The sequence below is a fragment of the Rattus rattus genome, chromosome 7 (assembly GCF_011064425.1).
Source record: "Rattus rattus isolate New Zealand chromosome 7, Rrattus_CSIRO_v1, whole genome shotgun sequence".
NCBI classification, from domain to species: domain Eukaryota; kingdom Metazoa; phylum Chordata; class Mammalia; order Rodentia; family Muridae; genus Rattus; species Rattus rattus.
In genome coordinates this window covers 118433774-118450215 of record NC_046160.1, presented here as the reverse complement: position 1 = coordinate 118450215, position 16442 = coordinate 118433774, and the positions used below count along the sequence as shown (strand labels likewise).

The 16442-nt window shown below is 43.7% G+C and overlaps 1 protein-coding gene across 1 annotated transcript in view; it reads left to right on the top strand.

The window, feature by feature from the left end:
* Positions 1-16442, top strand: part of Rapgef5 (Rap guanine nucleotide exchange factor 5) — a 230402-nt gene that overhangs the window by 152098 nt on the left and 61862 nt on the right. Inside the window, exons 10-11 of the mRNA XM_032908351.1 lie at positions 333-451; positions 915-1003. Coding sequence (XP_032764242.1) covers positions 333-451; positions 915-1003 — 208 coding nt within the window. The remainder of the gene's footprint in view (positions 1-332; positions 452-914; positions 1004-16442) is intronic.

The following is a 16442-nucleotide window of genomic DNA, read 5'->3' as shown; positions in this document are numbered from 1 at the left end:
CTGGAGGTAGGTTTAAAAATAAAATCTTTAAATCCTAATACCTGACCACCACTCCCACACTCACACACACACATTGCTTTAGCATCCTGACTTTAGGGAGAGTGTGTGTGTGTGTGTGTGTGTGTGTGTGTGTGTGTGTGTGTGTGTGTGTGTGTGTGTGTGTGTGTGTGTTTCCAGAGACCTTGAGCCTAGATTCTGTACTAATAGATGCTGGAGCACACTCTTAATTTATTCCAGCGCTTTAAAGAAACGAGGTGAAGCTAGTTGGCTTCTTTTTTAATTTTCTCTTCCCCTTTTCTTCTCTCATCCATCACTCTGATCTACAATTAAAGCAAGATGATGAAGTGACGATGGTTCAGGTTAAAGAGCAAGGCCAGAGTGTGCTGGTGCTGAAGAAAGTAGCAAGCTGTGGCCCAGCCCCCACCACGGGGAGCGCGGAGAGCGACGCGAGGTGAGAGTCCCCGCAGCCCAGGCACGCTCCGGTTTCCTTCCCTGGCTGCCTCCCTTCTCTGCTCCCCTCTCACTCGCTCGCTCGCTCGCTCTGCCGCCTGCCCTACCCTCCCTCCTCCTCCCTCTTTTCTCTCCGCCTCTCCAGCGTTCTAGCTGACTGCAGAGCTCTCAGCAGCCAGATGGACTCAGTTCCCAGTGAAAGGACAAGAATGGCAAGATCTTTTAGCCTTTAGGGGATGCCTTTGTTAGGCACCGTTCACAATGGGCAGCTCCCGCCTGCGGGTCTTTGACCCCCCTCTAGAGAGGAAAGATTCCGCCGCGCTCTCGGAGCGCCAGCTGCCCTTGCCTACCTTCGATGTGCCTTATTTCAAATACATCGACGAAGAAGATGAGGACGATGAATGGAGCAGCCGCTCACAGTCCTCCATGGAGGATGACTCAGTGGACTCTCTGCTCTCTGACAGATATGTGGTGGTGTCTGGGACCCCGGAGAAGATCTTGGAGCACCTTTTGAATGACTTAAACCTGGCAGAGGTTCAGCACAAAGAAACAGGTAAGCCGGGGTGTGGGAGGTTGGGGGCTGGGGAGGGGTCTCCTGCCTTCAGAGCAGCAGCAGCAGCTGATGCCCTGTCAGTATCCCCAGAAGCGAAGCTCCCACTGTTTTGGAAAGCATATGCTTTGTGTGGCTCTCCTTATGCCTCTGCTGTTTGTTTCAATCCAGTAAATGGACACATGTAGTTCTTGAACAGCTGCCTGGGAAGTAGCTGTAGAAAGATAATGAGGTGAGGGCAGATGTGTGTACTTGGTAATTTTTGTCAAATCTCACCTTAAAGCCACTTGGCGGTAAGCCAGTATTCAGTAGCTCCTGTGCTATGAAAAGCAGCACAAGGCGAGGGGGCCATGAAGGGGCTTTCACCTAGTCTGTAGGAATTCCCGAATGAGTCGTGAGAGTGGCTTCCCTGCCCAAATGCAAACAATTTGCAACCTCTCAGCGGCAGCAGCAACTTCTGCCCCTTTCCAAGTGCTTACAAACTGCTTGCCCAGCATAAGGATTGGAGCAACCCACGTGATACAGCTTCTCTGACCAGAGATCAAAGCCTCATTGCCCAGATGTCTTACCATCTGACTTTCAGCTTTGCCCACTTTTGGAAACACTGTTACTTTCTGTATGGTTGATTTACGTTTCTCATAGAGGGCTCGCTTCTCTTAACCAGCATTGGCCATCTGTTTTAGCATAGAGCAGTTATCCCCGTGAACAGACTTCTGACAGTAACCTGAGGTTTGCAACTTGATGACTGCCATATACTCTTTGCCGCTGCAAAGAGCAGCGCTGTTAACCCCCCACATTGAGCAGTGTGTTTGTGCTCGCATCCAGAAAAGGCAGGTGTGGGTCATATTAGTGCAGGGCAGCCACTTGGATTTTACCACACAGGGGAGACTGAAATACCAGCTCCGGAGAAGTTTTCTAGTGTCCCAGTAGTTCTGCCTGACTCTTGAGTGATGCTTGGCTCTGTACTGCTTTATAAAGGACACTGATGTGTGAAATATGTGAATAGGTTTTTAAAAAAAAAAAAAAGCTGCATGACCCAACCATGATTCTTATAATATCGTCATTGTTTAGTTTAAAAGTCCAAGCACTTTATCTTGCATACAATTGGGAGAGAATCAGTTGTTGCTTACAAAAATAAGCTGTTCCCAATAAAATAAAGGTATCATTGTGGCATCCACTTGGTTATTTTGTATATCTGCAAATTCACACTTTGTGCTTTTGAGCAGTGTTCCAGTGTTCTGCCTACAGATGTAATCGTGAGATGGGTTCCCACGAATTTCTGTGTAGATTATCGAGAGGAGGATTTCAATGATAGCAAATTGTCTGTCATAGAAAGGACAGGACTCCTTAGGCGTGGTGGAACAGCGGAGGAGTGGAATGATTTGTGTTTTTTTAGCACCCCAAGCACAGAAATTATTAGTAATTTGTTTGTTTTCCCCCCTTCTTTCTAAATTAACTCAGATCATATCTTCCTTTCTTTAAATCCTTTGTGCTTCTGGAGATCAAACCCAGGGCCTCCCAACAAGCTAGGAGTGCCCCACAGCTCAGATACCCTTGCAGCCCAGGGACTCACTAACAGACTCATTATTTGACACTGGAAATGACCCATCGTCACCTAAGTTGCCTCCTGTTTGCAGTGGGACATGCACGTTTGTAGTGACTTTTATTTCTGCTTTCTTCTCACTAATACTCACCATACAGTCAAATATGCCACTTCAGGCCAACACACAAAAAGCAAAAAGGGCCGGGACTCTTCGGCCAGACCATCTATCCCCAATTTAAGTGGTTCATGAGGGAGCCTGTCTGGGGCAACCTCATCTGAGGTCCTGATCATTTATTCCGTTACGAGTTTCAGAGGACTCATGGGCATGCCTATTTCTTCAGAGTTTTGTAGAGACATTTGAAAAAAAATATACAGTAATAACTTTTCCTCTCGCCAGAGGAGAATTCTATGAAAATGGAAATGGTAACTTTGAAGAGAGTGTTTGCTATGTGTAAAGGAAGGAATCTTATGGAATCTTTAAAACTTCAAGGAAAGAGCTACCATGTTGGTAGGTCCTAAAGATACAAATAAGTAGATGGATTCAAACAGAAGAAAAGTGATCATAGGTTATTCTAGGGTGAATGCTAAATGAACCTAAATGCTAAATAAATTGGATTCCTAACGTGGTGGTGGAGGTCCCTAGTCACTGACAGGGGTGAGCGACACCTGGGCCAGGTTGGTAGAGCCTCATGTTAGAGCCTCATGTGTATGAGATCCTAGTGGAGGTGCAGGAGCCGTCTGGAGGACAGACAGAGGGAATGAGAAGGGGCCTCAGTAAAAATACACAGCAGCGTTTGAGAGTCTTTCCTAGTAAGATGGAACCATATGAGGCCCATGTTGCCATATGTAGCCCCTGCACATGGCCCTGGTGTCACGAAGGACGTAAGGCCACATGGAAAGAAGGAATGGAAACCTCTAGAAGCCGGGGCGAGGTTTTTACATTCCTTTGTTCCTGTTCCCCCCACCATATCCCCTTCCCAGAAGCTGGAAGAACAACCGAACAAGAGATGCTTCACATGTTTCTCACAGAAGACACTTGTAGAAATGTGTGTACAAGTCCCGGCAGAGAAGGCTCCAGTGGTCACATGGGACAGATTGGCTTGATTACCCACTGGTGTTCATGTAGAAATGGAAGACGTTGAATGGAACAGAATAGAAAGGAGAGTGTCTCCCGAGGCTCTGAGAGAAGGCGTTTGTTTCTGCTGCTACTGGAATCAAGAATAGATAGAAACAATTCAACAATCCATGCAGTATTCTATCGCCAAATTACGCTGAGTTAGAAATCATAGTTTTAGAGATGTTTAAAGGCAACCTACTTATGTGGGTTTTTTTATTTTTCTAAAGAGTCTGATCCCCATACAATCACCAGAGTGATTCCAGGAACCTGGATATCTTTCCTATATGATGACAGCAGACCTAGGTGTCACCCAGGGATGCGTGTGGAATGGATGGATGGATGAATGGGTGGATGTTTACTTTTTATACTTTTATCAAAGAAGAATGAAGAATACTGGTAGGGGACTGGCAAACTTTTAAGCCCTCAAGTCTTCTTTTTTGAAATCATCAATCTTTGGTAGTACACCCAAACAGCGAGCAGCAGTAAAAATCCACTGAAATATAATTTTTAACAGTTTTTTTTCTTTTTCACATACTTCATTCTTTTACATAGAAGAGAAAAAGGAGAGTGGGGCGAGCCACTGTTTATTTGTGATTGCGAGAAGTGACTGATGCTGTTTTCAAAGGTTTTTCTTTTCTTTCACGGTTCAGGTTCTGACTTGAAACATTCAGAAATGTTAGAGAAAAATCCAGCAGTTTCTGTAGCTCTACCTTTTATCTGCCCAGAAATAGGACAGACATCGCAGGGCATTCCCAGCCTGGGAATTGAAAGGAGGAAAAAAAAAAAAAAAAGGAGAAAATGACTTGGAGCTATGAATGGAGGCTCTGGCGGGGAGGGGAGGGACTGAGGACAGGTGTGAGCCCAGGCTGCCCTGCCGCCCTGCTGCCCCGCCACCCTGCTGTGCACAGGGGTGCTGTTTCTACTTAACCCTTTGTCTCCTGCAGAGTATGAAGTATTTCTGGCCTGCAGGTGCCTCTGCGGAAACTGATTTCAGAGCAAGGGAGAAACTGCCTGATGGGTTACTTCCTATTTCCCTATTTCTATTTCCTAATTCCTTCCCCACCCTTTTGAACAAAGTGCGCTTATGGTGACAGGTTCTCAGGGAAAGCTAGCGAGCTGAGAGGGCTAATAGGAGAGGGAAGGCCTCCCTGCTTCTTCTCATTAGGCCTGACCTGGATTCTTTAAGTTATAGCTGCCTTTTCCCCCTTCAGTTTCATGGGGTTGTCACTCTGTGTGTTCAATTAATATACCTCTATATAGTATGCATTATGTACTATGTATAGGCTGTATTGTTGCAGTAAATCTCCAACCCCAATAAACCCGTGCAAAAACACACAACTCAGTTACAATATTTATAAGCTACAAGCCTAGATTGGGCAGATTTACCACTACACGACTCTATTCCCCAGTTATGAGATCCCCTGCTACTTGTGGATCCTTGCACAAGTACACGGATGCTTGCAGGCCATGTGGTGCTGCTCTATCTTCCTTCCATCCCCTCTTTCTCTCCCCAACCCCCACCCCTCACCCCTTTCCCAGCCCCACCTTTCCCTCCCACTGCCCAATCACAGGCTCTACCCTTTATTTGACCAGTTAAAATGGGAAGAAGGTTCACATGAAATCACCTTAGTATGGGAGATTCAGTCCTCTTTGGGGCAGCCCCTCTTGAGGAAGCAGAATTAACATCGAATGCAAGCAGCACCAGAGCAACCCACCTCACTGTCTGTGCTGCCTGCCTTGGTCACCATGTGTTCCTCCAGGCTGATGGATGACTGGCTTTAAGCAGCACGTGGTAGGTTAAGCCTCTGAATGAAGTGAGTCCCTTCCTGTTCCTCAGTGACTACATACACCTCTGTAAAAGCAGAGTAGTCAGGGCAGGGGTGAGGGTTGGGGGTTGAGTCTGAATGTTCTTGGTGGCAAACCCAGGGTAGAAGTTTTCAACCTATGGGTTGAGACCCACTTTGGGGGTCAAATGATCCTTTCAAAGGGGTCACCTAGGACCATCGGAACACATAGGTATTCCCATTATGACTCATAACAGTAGCAACATTATATTTACGAAGTAGGAAATATTTTTATGGTCGGGGTCACCACAACATGAGGAACTGCATTAATGGGTCTTAGGAAAGTTGAGAACCATTGGCCTAGGGGCCTTGTTGGCTGTCACACTCATAGAATCCTGATTAAACAAGGACACAGCCATTGTTTTCTGTTTTATCTCCTTCCCAGCTGGCACCAAGTTTATAGTAACCTTGAAATGTGATTTTTATAAGGAATGGAGAGAATGCTGGTTGGAAAGAGAGAACAGTTTTGTTGAGCTTCTTTCTTGCTGACCTTGCCTTTCCCATCCAGGTCACCAGGCCAGTGGTAAGCCTAGCACAGACCCTGTTACAGCTACACTTTTTGAGGGTAGATAGAGAAGGTTTTAAGTGCTATAAGCCTTCCCATGATTTTACGTAAATGATATGTACATGAACGTTGTTTCCTTTGTAGTTTATATTGGCAGTCTATATCTTCTTTTTTTCTTAAGATTGAACACAGGACATTGTACCTTTTAGGCAACCATGCCACCTCTAAGACACCTCTGCAAACCCCCAGCCTTTTATATGAAATGCCACGTGACAAACTGACCAATGTAGTTTATATCTGTACATGAGCCCCAGTGAAGCATGCTTAAACCAATGTCAATGCTCACACATTGTGATTCAGTGTCCGGACTTGGGGATTCCATCTTACCTAGGCCTTAACAGGCCCCAGGCTGTGGTGGCTAGGTTGGCAAGCTTCTAATGTACACTGACTGGTTCTGTCCCGCTGCCATTATTCTGAGGACGTTTCGAAGGTCTATTCTAGGTCTCAAACACTTGCCTCTAAGAGTGGAGGGCATGTTCCCTTTCTTCAGCCTTTTTTACCTTTCCCTGTCCAGAGCTTGATGTTCCGTAATAAGTTTAAGCTGCACTACCAGGCCTTCCACTAGAGCAAATGTCGTCCTTAGAGGGAACAAGAGAACTGGACTCACAGGCGCTTGGCTGCTCATTCTTGGGATGATGGGGAAGCAATAGGAGACTGAACGACATTGAACAACAAAAAGCTCTGGATGGCTGTTAGGTTTCCTGGCTGGAACTGCTCCCTTCTGTGTAAAATTATGGGAGGTGAACACCCAGCACATAATAGGAAATGTGCTGGAATGGGCTTTTAAAGCCTTGAGTCCCGGATCTGGACTCCATTAGTAAATCAGTTGGAGGCATGGAGCAGGCTATAAAGGAGAGCTCTGTCACGCACCACAAACTCCTCCCCTTAAAGGGCCGTCCTCCTTGTTTCCAGAATATACCAAAGAACCATAGGTCTGAGTGAACCCCAAGGATGCGAGTAGGTTACCTCCAGAACTGAGAGCGCCACCAGGTAGTCCTGCACGAGGGCTTAGGAAGCGAGGTCACTTCCTGCTACCGACACTGCTGCTGTTTCTGGAACTTTGCAAAACGGAATGTTGGTGAGCAGGATGCTCAGAAGCCAAGGCTCAGCGGTCCATACGTGGTGCGGTTTATGAGTGTTTGTGTATGATCATCACTGGGAAACTTAAAAAGTTCCTTTGAGAAAATGTACCATAACAACGCATCTAGAGGATAGTCCTGATTTATCAGCGACTTGTAAAAATCCACTTTTGGAGTTTTATTACCAAACCACTTCAGGATATCCAGAAATAGTATACTGCAGAAGAGGAACTAATCCCCCAAATAAAATATATACATTATATCTTTATTCTAGTTACCCTTTACATGCTTTCAACTTTTAACTTTGCCTCTGTGTTTTTAATAGTGTCCCCTTTAATTTTTTTTAAAGATTTATTTATTTATATGTAAGTACACTGTAGCTGTCTTCATCCACACCCAAAGAGGGCATCAGATCTCATTACAGACGGTTGTGAGCCACCATGTGGTTGCCAGGATTTGAACTCAGGACCTCTGGAAGAGCAGTCAGTGTTCCTAACCACTGAGCCATCTCTCCAGCCCGAGTGTTCCGTTTATTATACAGTATCTCTGCACGTGGGGATGGGCGCCTTTGAAACCTTAATTCGTCTGCTCTCTGTATAAATAACTCTGACTTCCTACTCTGCAGACAGGTAACATTTCATTAGCGAATGCTATGGATACTCCTGAGAACAAGCAGGCTTCTTGTCTTGGCGGAGGCTTATCTTCTGGTGGGATGAATCAAGTAATAAATGAAACGAGGAAAAATGGTGGGTGGTGGGTGACAGATATTGTTGCAGATGGTAGCTTCAATCACCAATTCGCGCCTTCCAAACCAAGTACACTGGAAGGCGCTTTAATAGAGTCAGAGGTCTTAAAGATTAATGTTTGACAAAGTTTAGAACCCAACAACACAGGCTTAATCGAAATAACAAAGAGATATGGCATGCATATATTTAGACTAGCTATTACCTGGCTGCCCCAAAAACTAAACAATCTGCCTCCCTGGAAATGTCTAATAAGGCTGTTGTCACCTTTGACCCTCTGAAGTTTTGCAAGTGGCTTTCTCTAAGACAGGGAGCAAGGATGCCTCTTGAGGAATTTTTAGCCCTATGGAACTGTCATTTTTAAACATTAGGTCTTTGCTTATATGCATATTAATAAAACTAAAAGTCGAGAAAAGGCTAAATTCATGCCCCAGGCGCCCCAGACGTGATGAGGGGCTCTGCTGACCTGTCAGATCCAGCCATTCACAGTGAGAGCAAAAATGTCCTCTCTGGTATCAGAGAAGGTAGAGCAACCGGGCTCCCATTGGGATGTGACTCCTATTCTTCTCTAAGCTGCTGTACTGTGCCTTTCTGTGTGGTTTGTTTGGGTGAGGCTGTTTTCTATTGTTGCGTTTAGCTTCTGCAATTCCTTTAGGTTCTCTCCCAACTGCTAATACAGAGAATGTATTTGCCAGCCATAATTGAAGTACTGGGCGATTTTACAAATTCACATTAGCTGAGCGATGAGATAGTTATAACTGAGCAGAAATAATTCGTCTCAGTTGCCTTATATATTAAACAAACAAACAAACATCACAGAAGACTTAGATCCCATAAAACCTGAGGTACCTGCAGACCTGAAATTCAGGGTTCAAAGGTTACTCAGAATGACAATTCATTTATCCAAACCGTGCCTCATTAGATGGGTCCTTGTACAGAATAATTGTCCTCATTTAATGGACTTAGATGTTGAGGTAGAAGTTAATTGAATTGTGCCAGTGATTGAGAGTATGTTTCAGTCTAGAAATGAGCCAGATGCATTCCCAGCTTTATTCCAAAGCCCATCCTTGTAAGAGATGGGAACCATGGGTGAAAGTCATCACCGAGGTAAATGTGTAGTTCAACTCAACCTTATACCCAAATCAGAGCGTCAGTACTCACTTGAGAGAGACCTCCTCTCCAGCACACAAGACTTGCTTCCTGTCTTCTGGGCCTGAGAAGGACAGCCACCTGGGCAGCTCACTGTTTGGAAAATGTTTAAGAAAGAAAGGGAGAAGGGAAAGCAGCAAAGGAGGGAGAGATGGACGGACAGACAGACAGACCAACCTAGACCTGAACTCAGGTGCTCAGATGAGAAGTGGGGAACGCCAGATTTTGGCTGTGGGTTCTATCTGGTATGTTCACCATCTGGGTTACTCTGGTCATACCGCCTTTGAGCATGCAGTTCTATATGGGAACAAGGGAACTGGGGCCTTTACGCTGCTCACAGATTGTGGGTTAATTAATTTCCTGTTGTTAATGTAGCAAGATGAAGCACAGCAAGACTGAGCTGAGCACAAGATCCTTAGTGCACATTGTCTAGTCATGGAAATGCCGACATTTTCATGATGTAATAACACGGGTGAAGACGCTTAATGGCCAGTGGTGAACAGCACATCTGATGTAGATGCCTCTTTAGAAGGGACTGGATCATTGGGGTGGTTTTGGCTTGTTTCTGGGACCTCATATATCCCAAGCTGGCCTCATAGCCAAGGATAACTTTGAACTTCTGCTCCTCCTTCCTGAGTGCTGGGAGAAGAAGCACATGCTGCCATGTTGGTTTTATGTATCAAGCACATGCAACCATGTTGGTTTTATGTATCAAGCACATGCAACCATGATGGTTTTTTGTATCAGGCATATGCAACCATGTTGGTTTTTTGTATCAGGCACATACCACCATGTTGGTTTTATGTATCAAGCACATGCTACCATGTTGATTTTATGTATCTAGATCATTGTGTGTGCTCAGGCTGCTCTGTACCAGATGAGCTACATCCCTAGCCACAAGATGCTTGTTTCTTGAAACTCCTCATGTTTAGTCCACAGTTGAGCTATAGTTTATATCTGAATTATATTTTCAATAGCATGAATAGCATCATCAAAGTGAATAGAAACTGTTACAGTTTTTTTATCAGCAAAGTTTTCAGTGAAAGGTAACTTATGCAGTGATTGGCCATTTAAGTTTGTGACTTAGTTTTCTATTTCCATTCTTCTTGTTTATTCTGTGGCTACTATTGTAATGTATATATAAGTCTGTTAGAAAGTAAAACATTCAATAATTTAAACTAAAATGACCATGCAGGCAACTTCTGTTTGTTTTCTATCTGTGTTTTTTTGTTTTGTTTGGGATTTTGTTTTGTGTTTCTTTCTCTGTTTTTTGGAAACTAATCTTCATAGCTTCTTAGTTTTGTGCTAACTGTAGTTTTGTTCTTTCTAAAGCAATGGTTCTCAACCTGTGAGTCATGACCTCTTTGGAGGAGTCAAATGACCCTTTGACAGGAGTTGCCCAAGACCATTGGAAAACACAGATGTTTACATTATAATTCATAACAGTAGCAAAATTACAGTTATAAAGTACTCGTGAAAATTATTTTATGGTTTGGGGTCCTGGCAGCATGAGGGGCTGAGTTAAAGAGTCACAACATTAAGAAAGTTAAGAACCATTGCTCTAAAGGGAAAGTCTGTTTTCACATCTTACAGTTTTTAAACATTATTTTCTCAGTAAATTCTGGATATTATATTGACGTGTTTAATGCTGTCTTTTACTAGAAACATATGGAGTTTGCCTGAGTCAGGCTGTTTCCTTCCTTTTTTGTGAGATATTTGTCAGGCCTTTGTAGAACTACTGAAACTTATGAGTCTAGACATTGTTCATTGTTCATTGAGCTTGGTGCCTGCTCATGTATTTCCTGTAATAGCAGCAACTGAAGTTACTTAAAGATGAGGATATAGCTCAGTGGTAGTATGTTCACCCCAGTACCTTATAAACAAAATTTACCTGAAAATATGTTTAAGATAATGTCAAAGGTTAAATAAACAAAAACTGTCGTCTGTCTCTACCTGAATCAGAGATGTGTGCTCTTTCCATAGAGTGATGGATTTAGAGTGAGACTATCAGATATACTTGTCTGAATCTCAAAATGCTCATCTTCAAGTAAAATTTATCATCTTACCAGAAAAATGAAAACAAAAAAGTCTCTTTTTGGGTGTCTCTGTGTCTCTGTATCTATCTCTCTGTCTTTCTGTCTCTGTCTGTCTCTCTGTCTTTTTGTTTTTATCTCTCTGTCTCTCTGTGTGTTCTCTCTGCTGTCTCTCTCTCTCTCTCTCTCTCTCTCTCTTCTCTCTCTCTCTCTTTCTTTCTCTCTCTCTCTCTCTTTGCTCTCCCTCTCTGCTGCCTGTCTGTCTCTCTGTATTGTCTCTCTGTCTTTTTGTGTTTGTCTCTCTGTCTCTCTTTCTGCTCTCCCTTTCTGCTGTCTCTCTGTCTGTCTGTCTCTCTGTATTCTCTCTCTCTGCTGTCTCTGTCTCTTTCTGCCGTCTCTCTCTGCTGTCTCTCTGTCTGTCTCTCTGTCTTTTTGTCCTCGTCTCTCTGTCTCTTTCTCTGCTCTCTACCTCTCTGCTGTCTCTCTCTGCTCTCTCTGCTGTCTATCTGTCTGTCTGTCTGTCTCTGTCTCTGTCTCTGTCTGTCTTGACTGTTTCTCCCAGTGTGTGTGTGTTTGGGGGAGGGAGAGCTTAGACTTGAAAGTGTGAAGGACTGTTAGCTTACAGTACTTTTTGATTATAATTACTGCATGTTAATCTTTCACTGCATCTTTCAAATCAAATTATTGCTTCATTTAAAGAACACAAGGTCAGGGAGTTGCTGTAGCTGACAACGACATATCTGAAAAGAATAGTCTGTGTGTGGAGAGTCTCTTCCCGTAATTCATCTTTTCCTCATTTTTCTTCCATCTCCGGCTTTACCCTTCCCTTCCACTTCCCATCATCCTCCTTTCTACCCTCAGGCTTTCTTGCCTGACAACTGAAACCATGCTTCCATTCTATTTGCAGCATTTAGGTTCCTGCTGGGCTGGCAACCCTTAAATCTTAGAAATAAATACAAAATTAGTCATGATTGCCAAATAAGGGTTGAACAGTGTGAAAAACAAAACCAAAAATCTCCAGAATATCTTACCAGCATCTAAATAGTTGCAGAACACAGTTTTCAGCAAATCCATTTTTCTACACCAGGCCCGATGGTCTTGCCTGTGCTCAGCCTGTAAGGAGAGTTGGCAAACCCAGACTTCACTCGGTGAGAACATGAACGTACAAGTAGTGTATCTAGGTGTGTTCTTGTGCCTAAGCACCCAGTATGAAAGGAACATAGCCTAGAGCAATGACCGACCGTGCGTGCGTGCCTCTGTGTGTGTGTGTGTGTGTGTGTGTGTGTGTGTGTGTGTGTGTGTGTGTGTGTGTGTGCCTCTGCTGCTCCCCTCCAACCTACATCCCTGTCAGCATGCATTAAACATGTTAGGGGAATGGTTCCCTTAGCACATTGCTGGTCTGTACACCGGACACTCTCAGCGGAGATCTGAGGAGGTCCTCGGGGCTATGATCAAGGAGTTGCATTCTCCAAGCAGGGAAGGGAAACAATCACTACCGCTGCTCTGGAGTTGGCACTTCTCATCTAGGAACAAAGGTCGGGGCCACCCCACCCAGTGGCAGGAAGTGACTGTGGTAGGCCCAGGCAGCTTCCACTCTCTTCCTAAGAGTGTTAAGCTCTCCTATGACAGATGCTCTAGATGATCTTTGGTGAAAGAGTTCCCACACCTTTATTGCTCCTGGATGGGGTCTTATATACATTTTGGGGTGGATTGGGGTTTGACAGTAGATGCTTTCTATGGGCTTGGTCTAAGATGTTAGGGATGCCTCATTTGCATGTGGAGGAGCTTTGAGATGCTGTTACCCTGATCCTTTTCATGGGGTACGATGGTCATGTGACAGGAGCCTGGCCAGGAGCAAGTGAAACACCTACTGTCTATGAGTTGATAGGGCTTCTGAACTCACTCAACATTACCAAGTTTCTTTGCACGGTCCACTGCTTCACAGTACATTGGGCCAAAGTCGTATCCTTCTGCATTTTCTTCTAGTGTTTCTTTTTTTTTTTTTTTTAAAGATTTATTCATTTATTATATATGAGTACACTGTAGCTGTCTTCAGATACACCAGAAGAGGGCATCGGATCTCTTTACAGATGGTTGTGAGCCACCATGTGGTTGCTGGGAATTGAACTCAGGACCTCTGGAAGAGCAGTCGGTGCTCTTAGCCGCTGAGCCATCTCTCCAGCCCCCCTTCTAGTGTTTCTTAATATCACATGCTGTGCTGTCTTATAGCAAGCTGCCAGATCTTAAATCTCGTGTCCTGTCCTGTGGCTTTACTAAGGGAAAATATAAAAGCACAGATAAGTGGGCACAGCAGCATGATCTATGAGTCCCGTCTCCAGCACAGGGAACAACCCAAACCCTGATGGTCATTTCATCCTAACTGTGGATCTTCCGCTCATAGTCGGGCATCTGACCTATGAACTCTCAGGCCCTGGTGGAGTGTGATCTGAACTTGGAGGCTTCACATGCCAGCTTCCATGAAACTGATGATTCCAGAAATTTTTTTCAGAACACATGGATTCTGTTAGCATTGACTGGGCTGGCATGCACACCTCACAGTTACGACAGTGTACACACTACTTAAGAGCCTCTACAGAGAGGATATCTGTTCGCACCAAACATGCTTCCCTGCTGCAGCATGAGGAAGGCCAGAGCACCCTGTGAGCCACATGCAGCCTTTCTCTTTTCCCCCCATGGCCCGAACTTAGTGTCTCATGGCTGCCCGCATCCCTCTGCAAGTGAGGCTGGAAATTACACCACTGCTTTATTTGGCTTTTAGTATCTGAGGAACAATGTACCCAGGGTGAAAAAGGTTGATTCTTAAAGAGTGATAAAATAGCTTGTAACTTTATAAATAGAGGTTTGCTTTTTTTAAATGTAAGTGGAAGTTTTTTCTTCTCTCTCTCTCTCTCTCTCTCTCTCTCAGTGTGTTTCTTTCTCTCTTTATCTCTCACTGTTTCTCTCTGTCTCTCTTGGTATTTATTTTGAAACAGAGTCACCCTAGCCTTATATTTGCCAATCTTCCTACCTCAGCATCTCAAGTGCTAGCACCCCGGAGTTTGGGCATTATCAGGATGTGCCACCACACCCAATTGTTAGCTGATAATGGGGACTTGAGTCCACAGTTACATAATTTTTTTTCTTTTAAAGAAACACAGATTTGCCATAATTTAAAGCATTTAAAAGTCCTCTGACCTTTATAGTAGTTTATAGTAGATTGGGCCTTATATTCATCTCAACAGTGAGTATGTACATTATAGATGTGTCCTCTTAAGTCTGCAATCTTTACTCAGCTGTAAAGTACCTTTTTCACGTTCGATATGGGTCATCGAATTAATATTTGAGAATTCTACTTCTTTCACTGTAAAACAACTTTAAACTATTTTTATAAATGAAATCTTTACCACTCTATTATTGTCTATGCCTTGAAAGCTAACGCTGGCACAAATATAGTTTATGATAGTAACTTATACAATGTTATACAATATTTTGTGACACTGTAGAAAAGACATTGATGTTTGTCCCCTGGCATACCAGGAAGTGTATCCCTGGGTTTCGTGAACCAGTAGAACAAATTATCAAATATGAGGGGTTTTTTGTTTGTTTGTTTGTTTTGTTTTTTTGTTTGTTTGTTTGTTTTTATGGAGGAGGAGGGATTCCAGTTTACCAGAAGTAGAGATGGCAACCTGAAACTTGTGGTTGGTGTCCAAAAAAGGGCACACCTGTAGGATTGAACTCTTAACCTGGCTAACTCTGCGCACTTGGTGTCAGACTTGAACTGCAGGATGCCAAGCCGTATACCAAGAGGAGAAGAATTATTCTGTTGTATAGAATGTGCTTCATGTATTACTATGTATGTGTATGACAGACATGTATGCTGTGGCATGTGCATGGAAGTGACACTCACGTAAGGTCAGAGGACAACACTATGAAGCCTTTTTTTTCCCTCCCACATTTACATGAGTTCCAGGGATTGAACTTTGATTTTCAGGTTTCCATGTCGAACTTCTTTTTCATTCACAATCCATCTCACTGGCATTTTTTATTCTTCTATATTTTCTGTCTATGTCCTCGGTGCTGTTTGTAACCCAAGAGCCAGGTGATTTGAATACTGTGCGAAAGACCTACAGAGGTTGGTGGTTTGAGTGGAATGATCATTTTGGAACAAGACAAAGTAGGAAGGTGGCATGGCTCAGTGGTATTGTGTGTACTGAGTATGCAACTTGAGTTCTGTTCTTGGCCAAACAACAAAATACAACCAAACAACCTCTTGGACCAGTTAGGATGAAGGTGCTTCCTTCGGTGTAAGAAACTGTAAAAGAGAATGTTTGTCCTTAAGACAGTCTTGTTCAGTGACAGTAGATATGTATTTAACATTCTGTTTCCCAGGTATTAAGCTGGAAGACTCCAGCCATAGCCAAGACTCCAGCCATAGCCATAACCACCAAAGCTTTAACATGGAGTTCATTCAGTTCTTTTGACTTAGGAGGGAGTAAGCAAACTTCAACTGTGATTCATGCATTTCAGTGTCTATAAAGCTTGAGGAGAAGTCTGTCTGGAAGGAAAGGCTGGTTGCAAGGATGACCAATTTGGCTTATGACTGTTTTGGTTGATTAGGTTGTATTTGTTTGTTCGATTGATTGTTTTGTTTTCCTAGACAAGTTTTCACTGTGCAGCCAAAGGAAACTTTGAACCCTTGAACCTCCTGCCTGGTTCTCCTGAATGCTAGGGTCACAGACATGCACAATCATACTAACCCACATGATTTGGCTTTCGAAAAAAGTTTGTGCCTTAGCAGTTTGAGTTTTATGTGTAGTCAGCCAACTCATTTGTTTTGCTAGCATTTATGAATTTGTAACTTGCCTCAGTTCTTCTACAAGATTGTTGGCTCTGTCTTTCTGTGCATACACTGGATTTTCCGTCACAGGGCCAGGAGCAGGTGTGGATGGATCCAAGTAAACTTGGGTTTTCTTGGCCTAATACACATACGGCAGAGTGTTGGTAGTGGCTGGGACTTGGGGTATGGAGGCTGGTCTTGAAAATCCTTGGTGCTTTAGAGTTAAAAATATCACACCAGGACCTGAATTGATTCAATTGTTAGAATGATTATTAATTGCTTGAAATAGCCATGTCTCTCTCAGGCTTCTAATTTAAGACATTATGTTTAAATTAGATTTTCCTTTGTTTCCTGAAGCTGTAGCATGTTTACTCGACAAGCACTTCAGAACACAGCTTGTGTCTTTGCGTGTTGCTAATCATGTGAGCCTGCAGTAGCTCAGAGGTCAACAGTATTATACCCGGTGGCTCTTGGAACCAGGATGCTAATTTTTATTGGTCGTTGCTGACAAATTAGTATTAAACATTTTGTA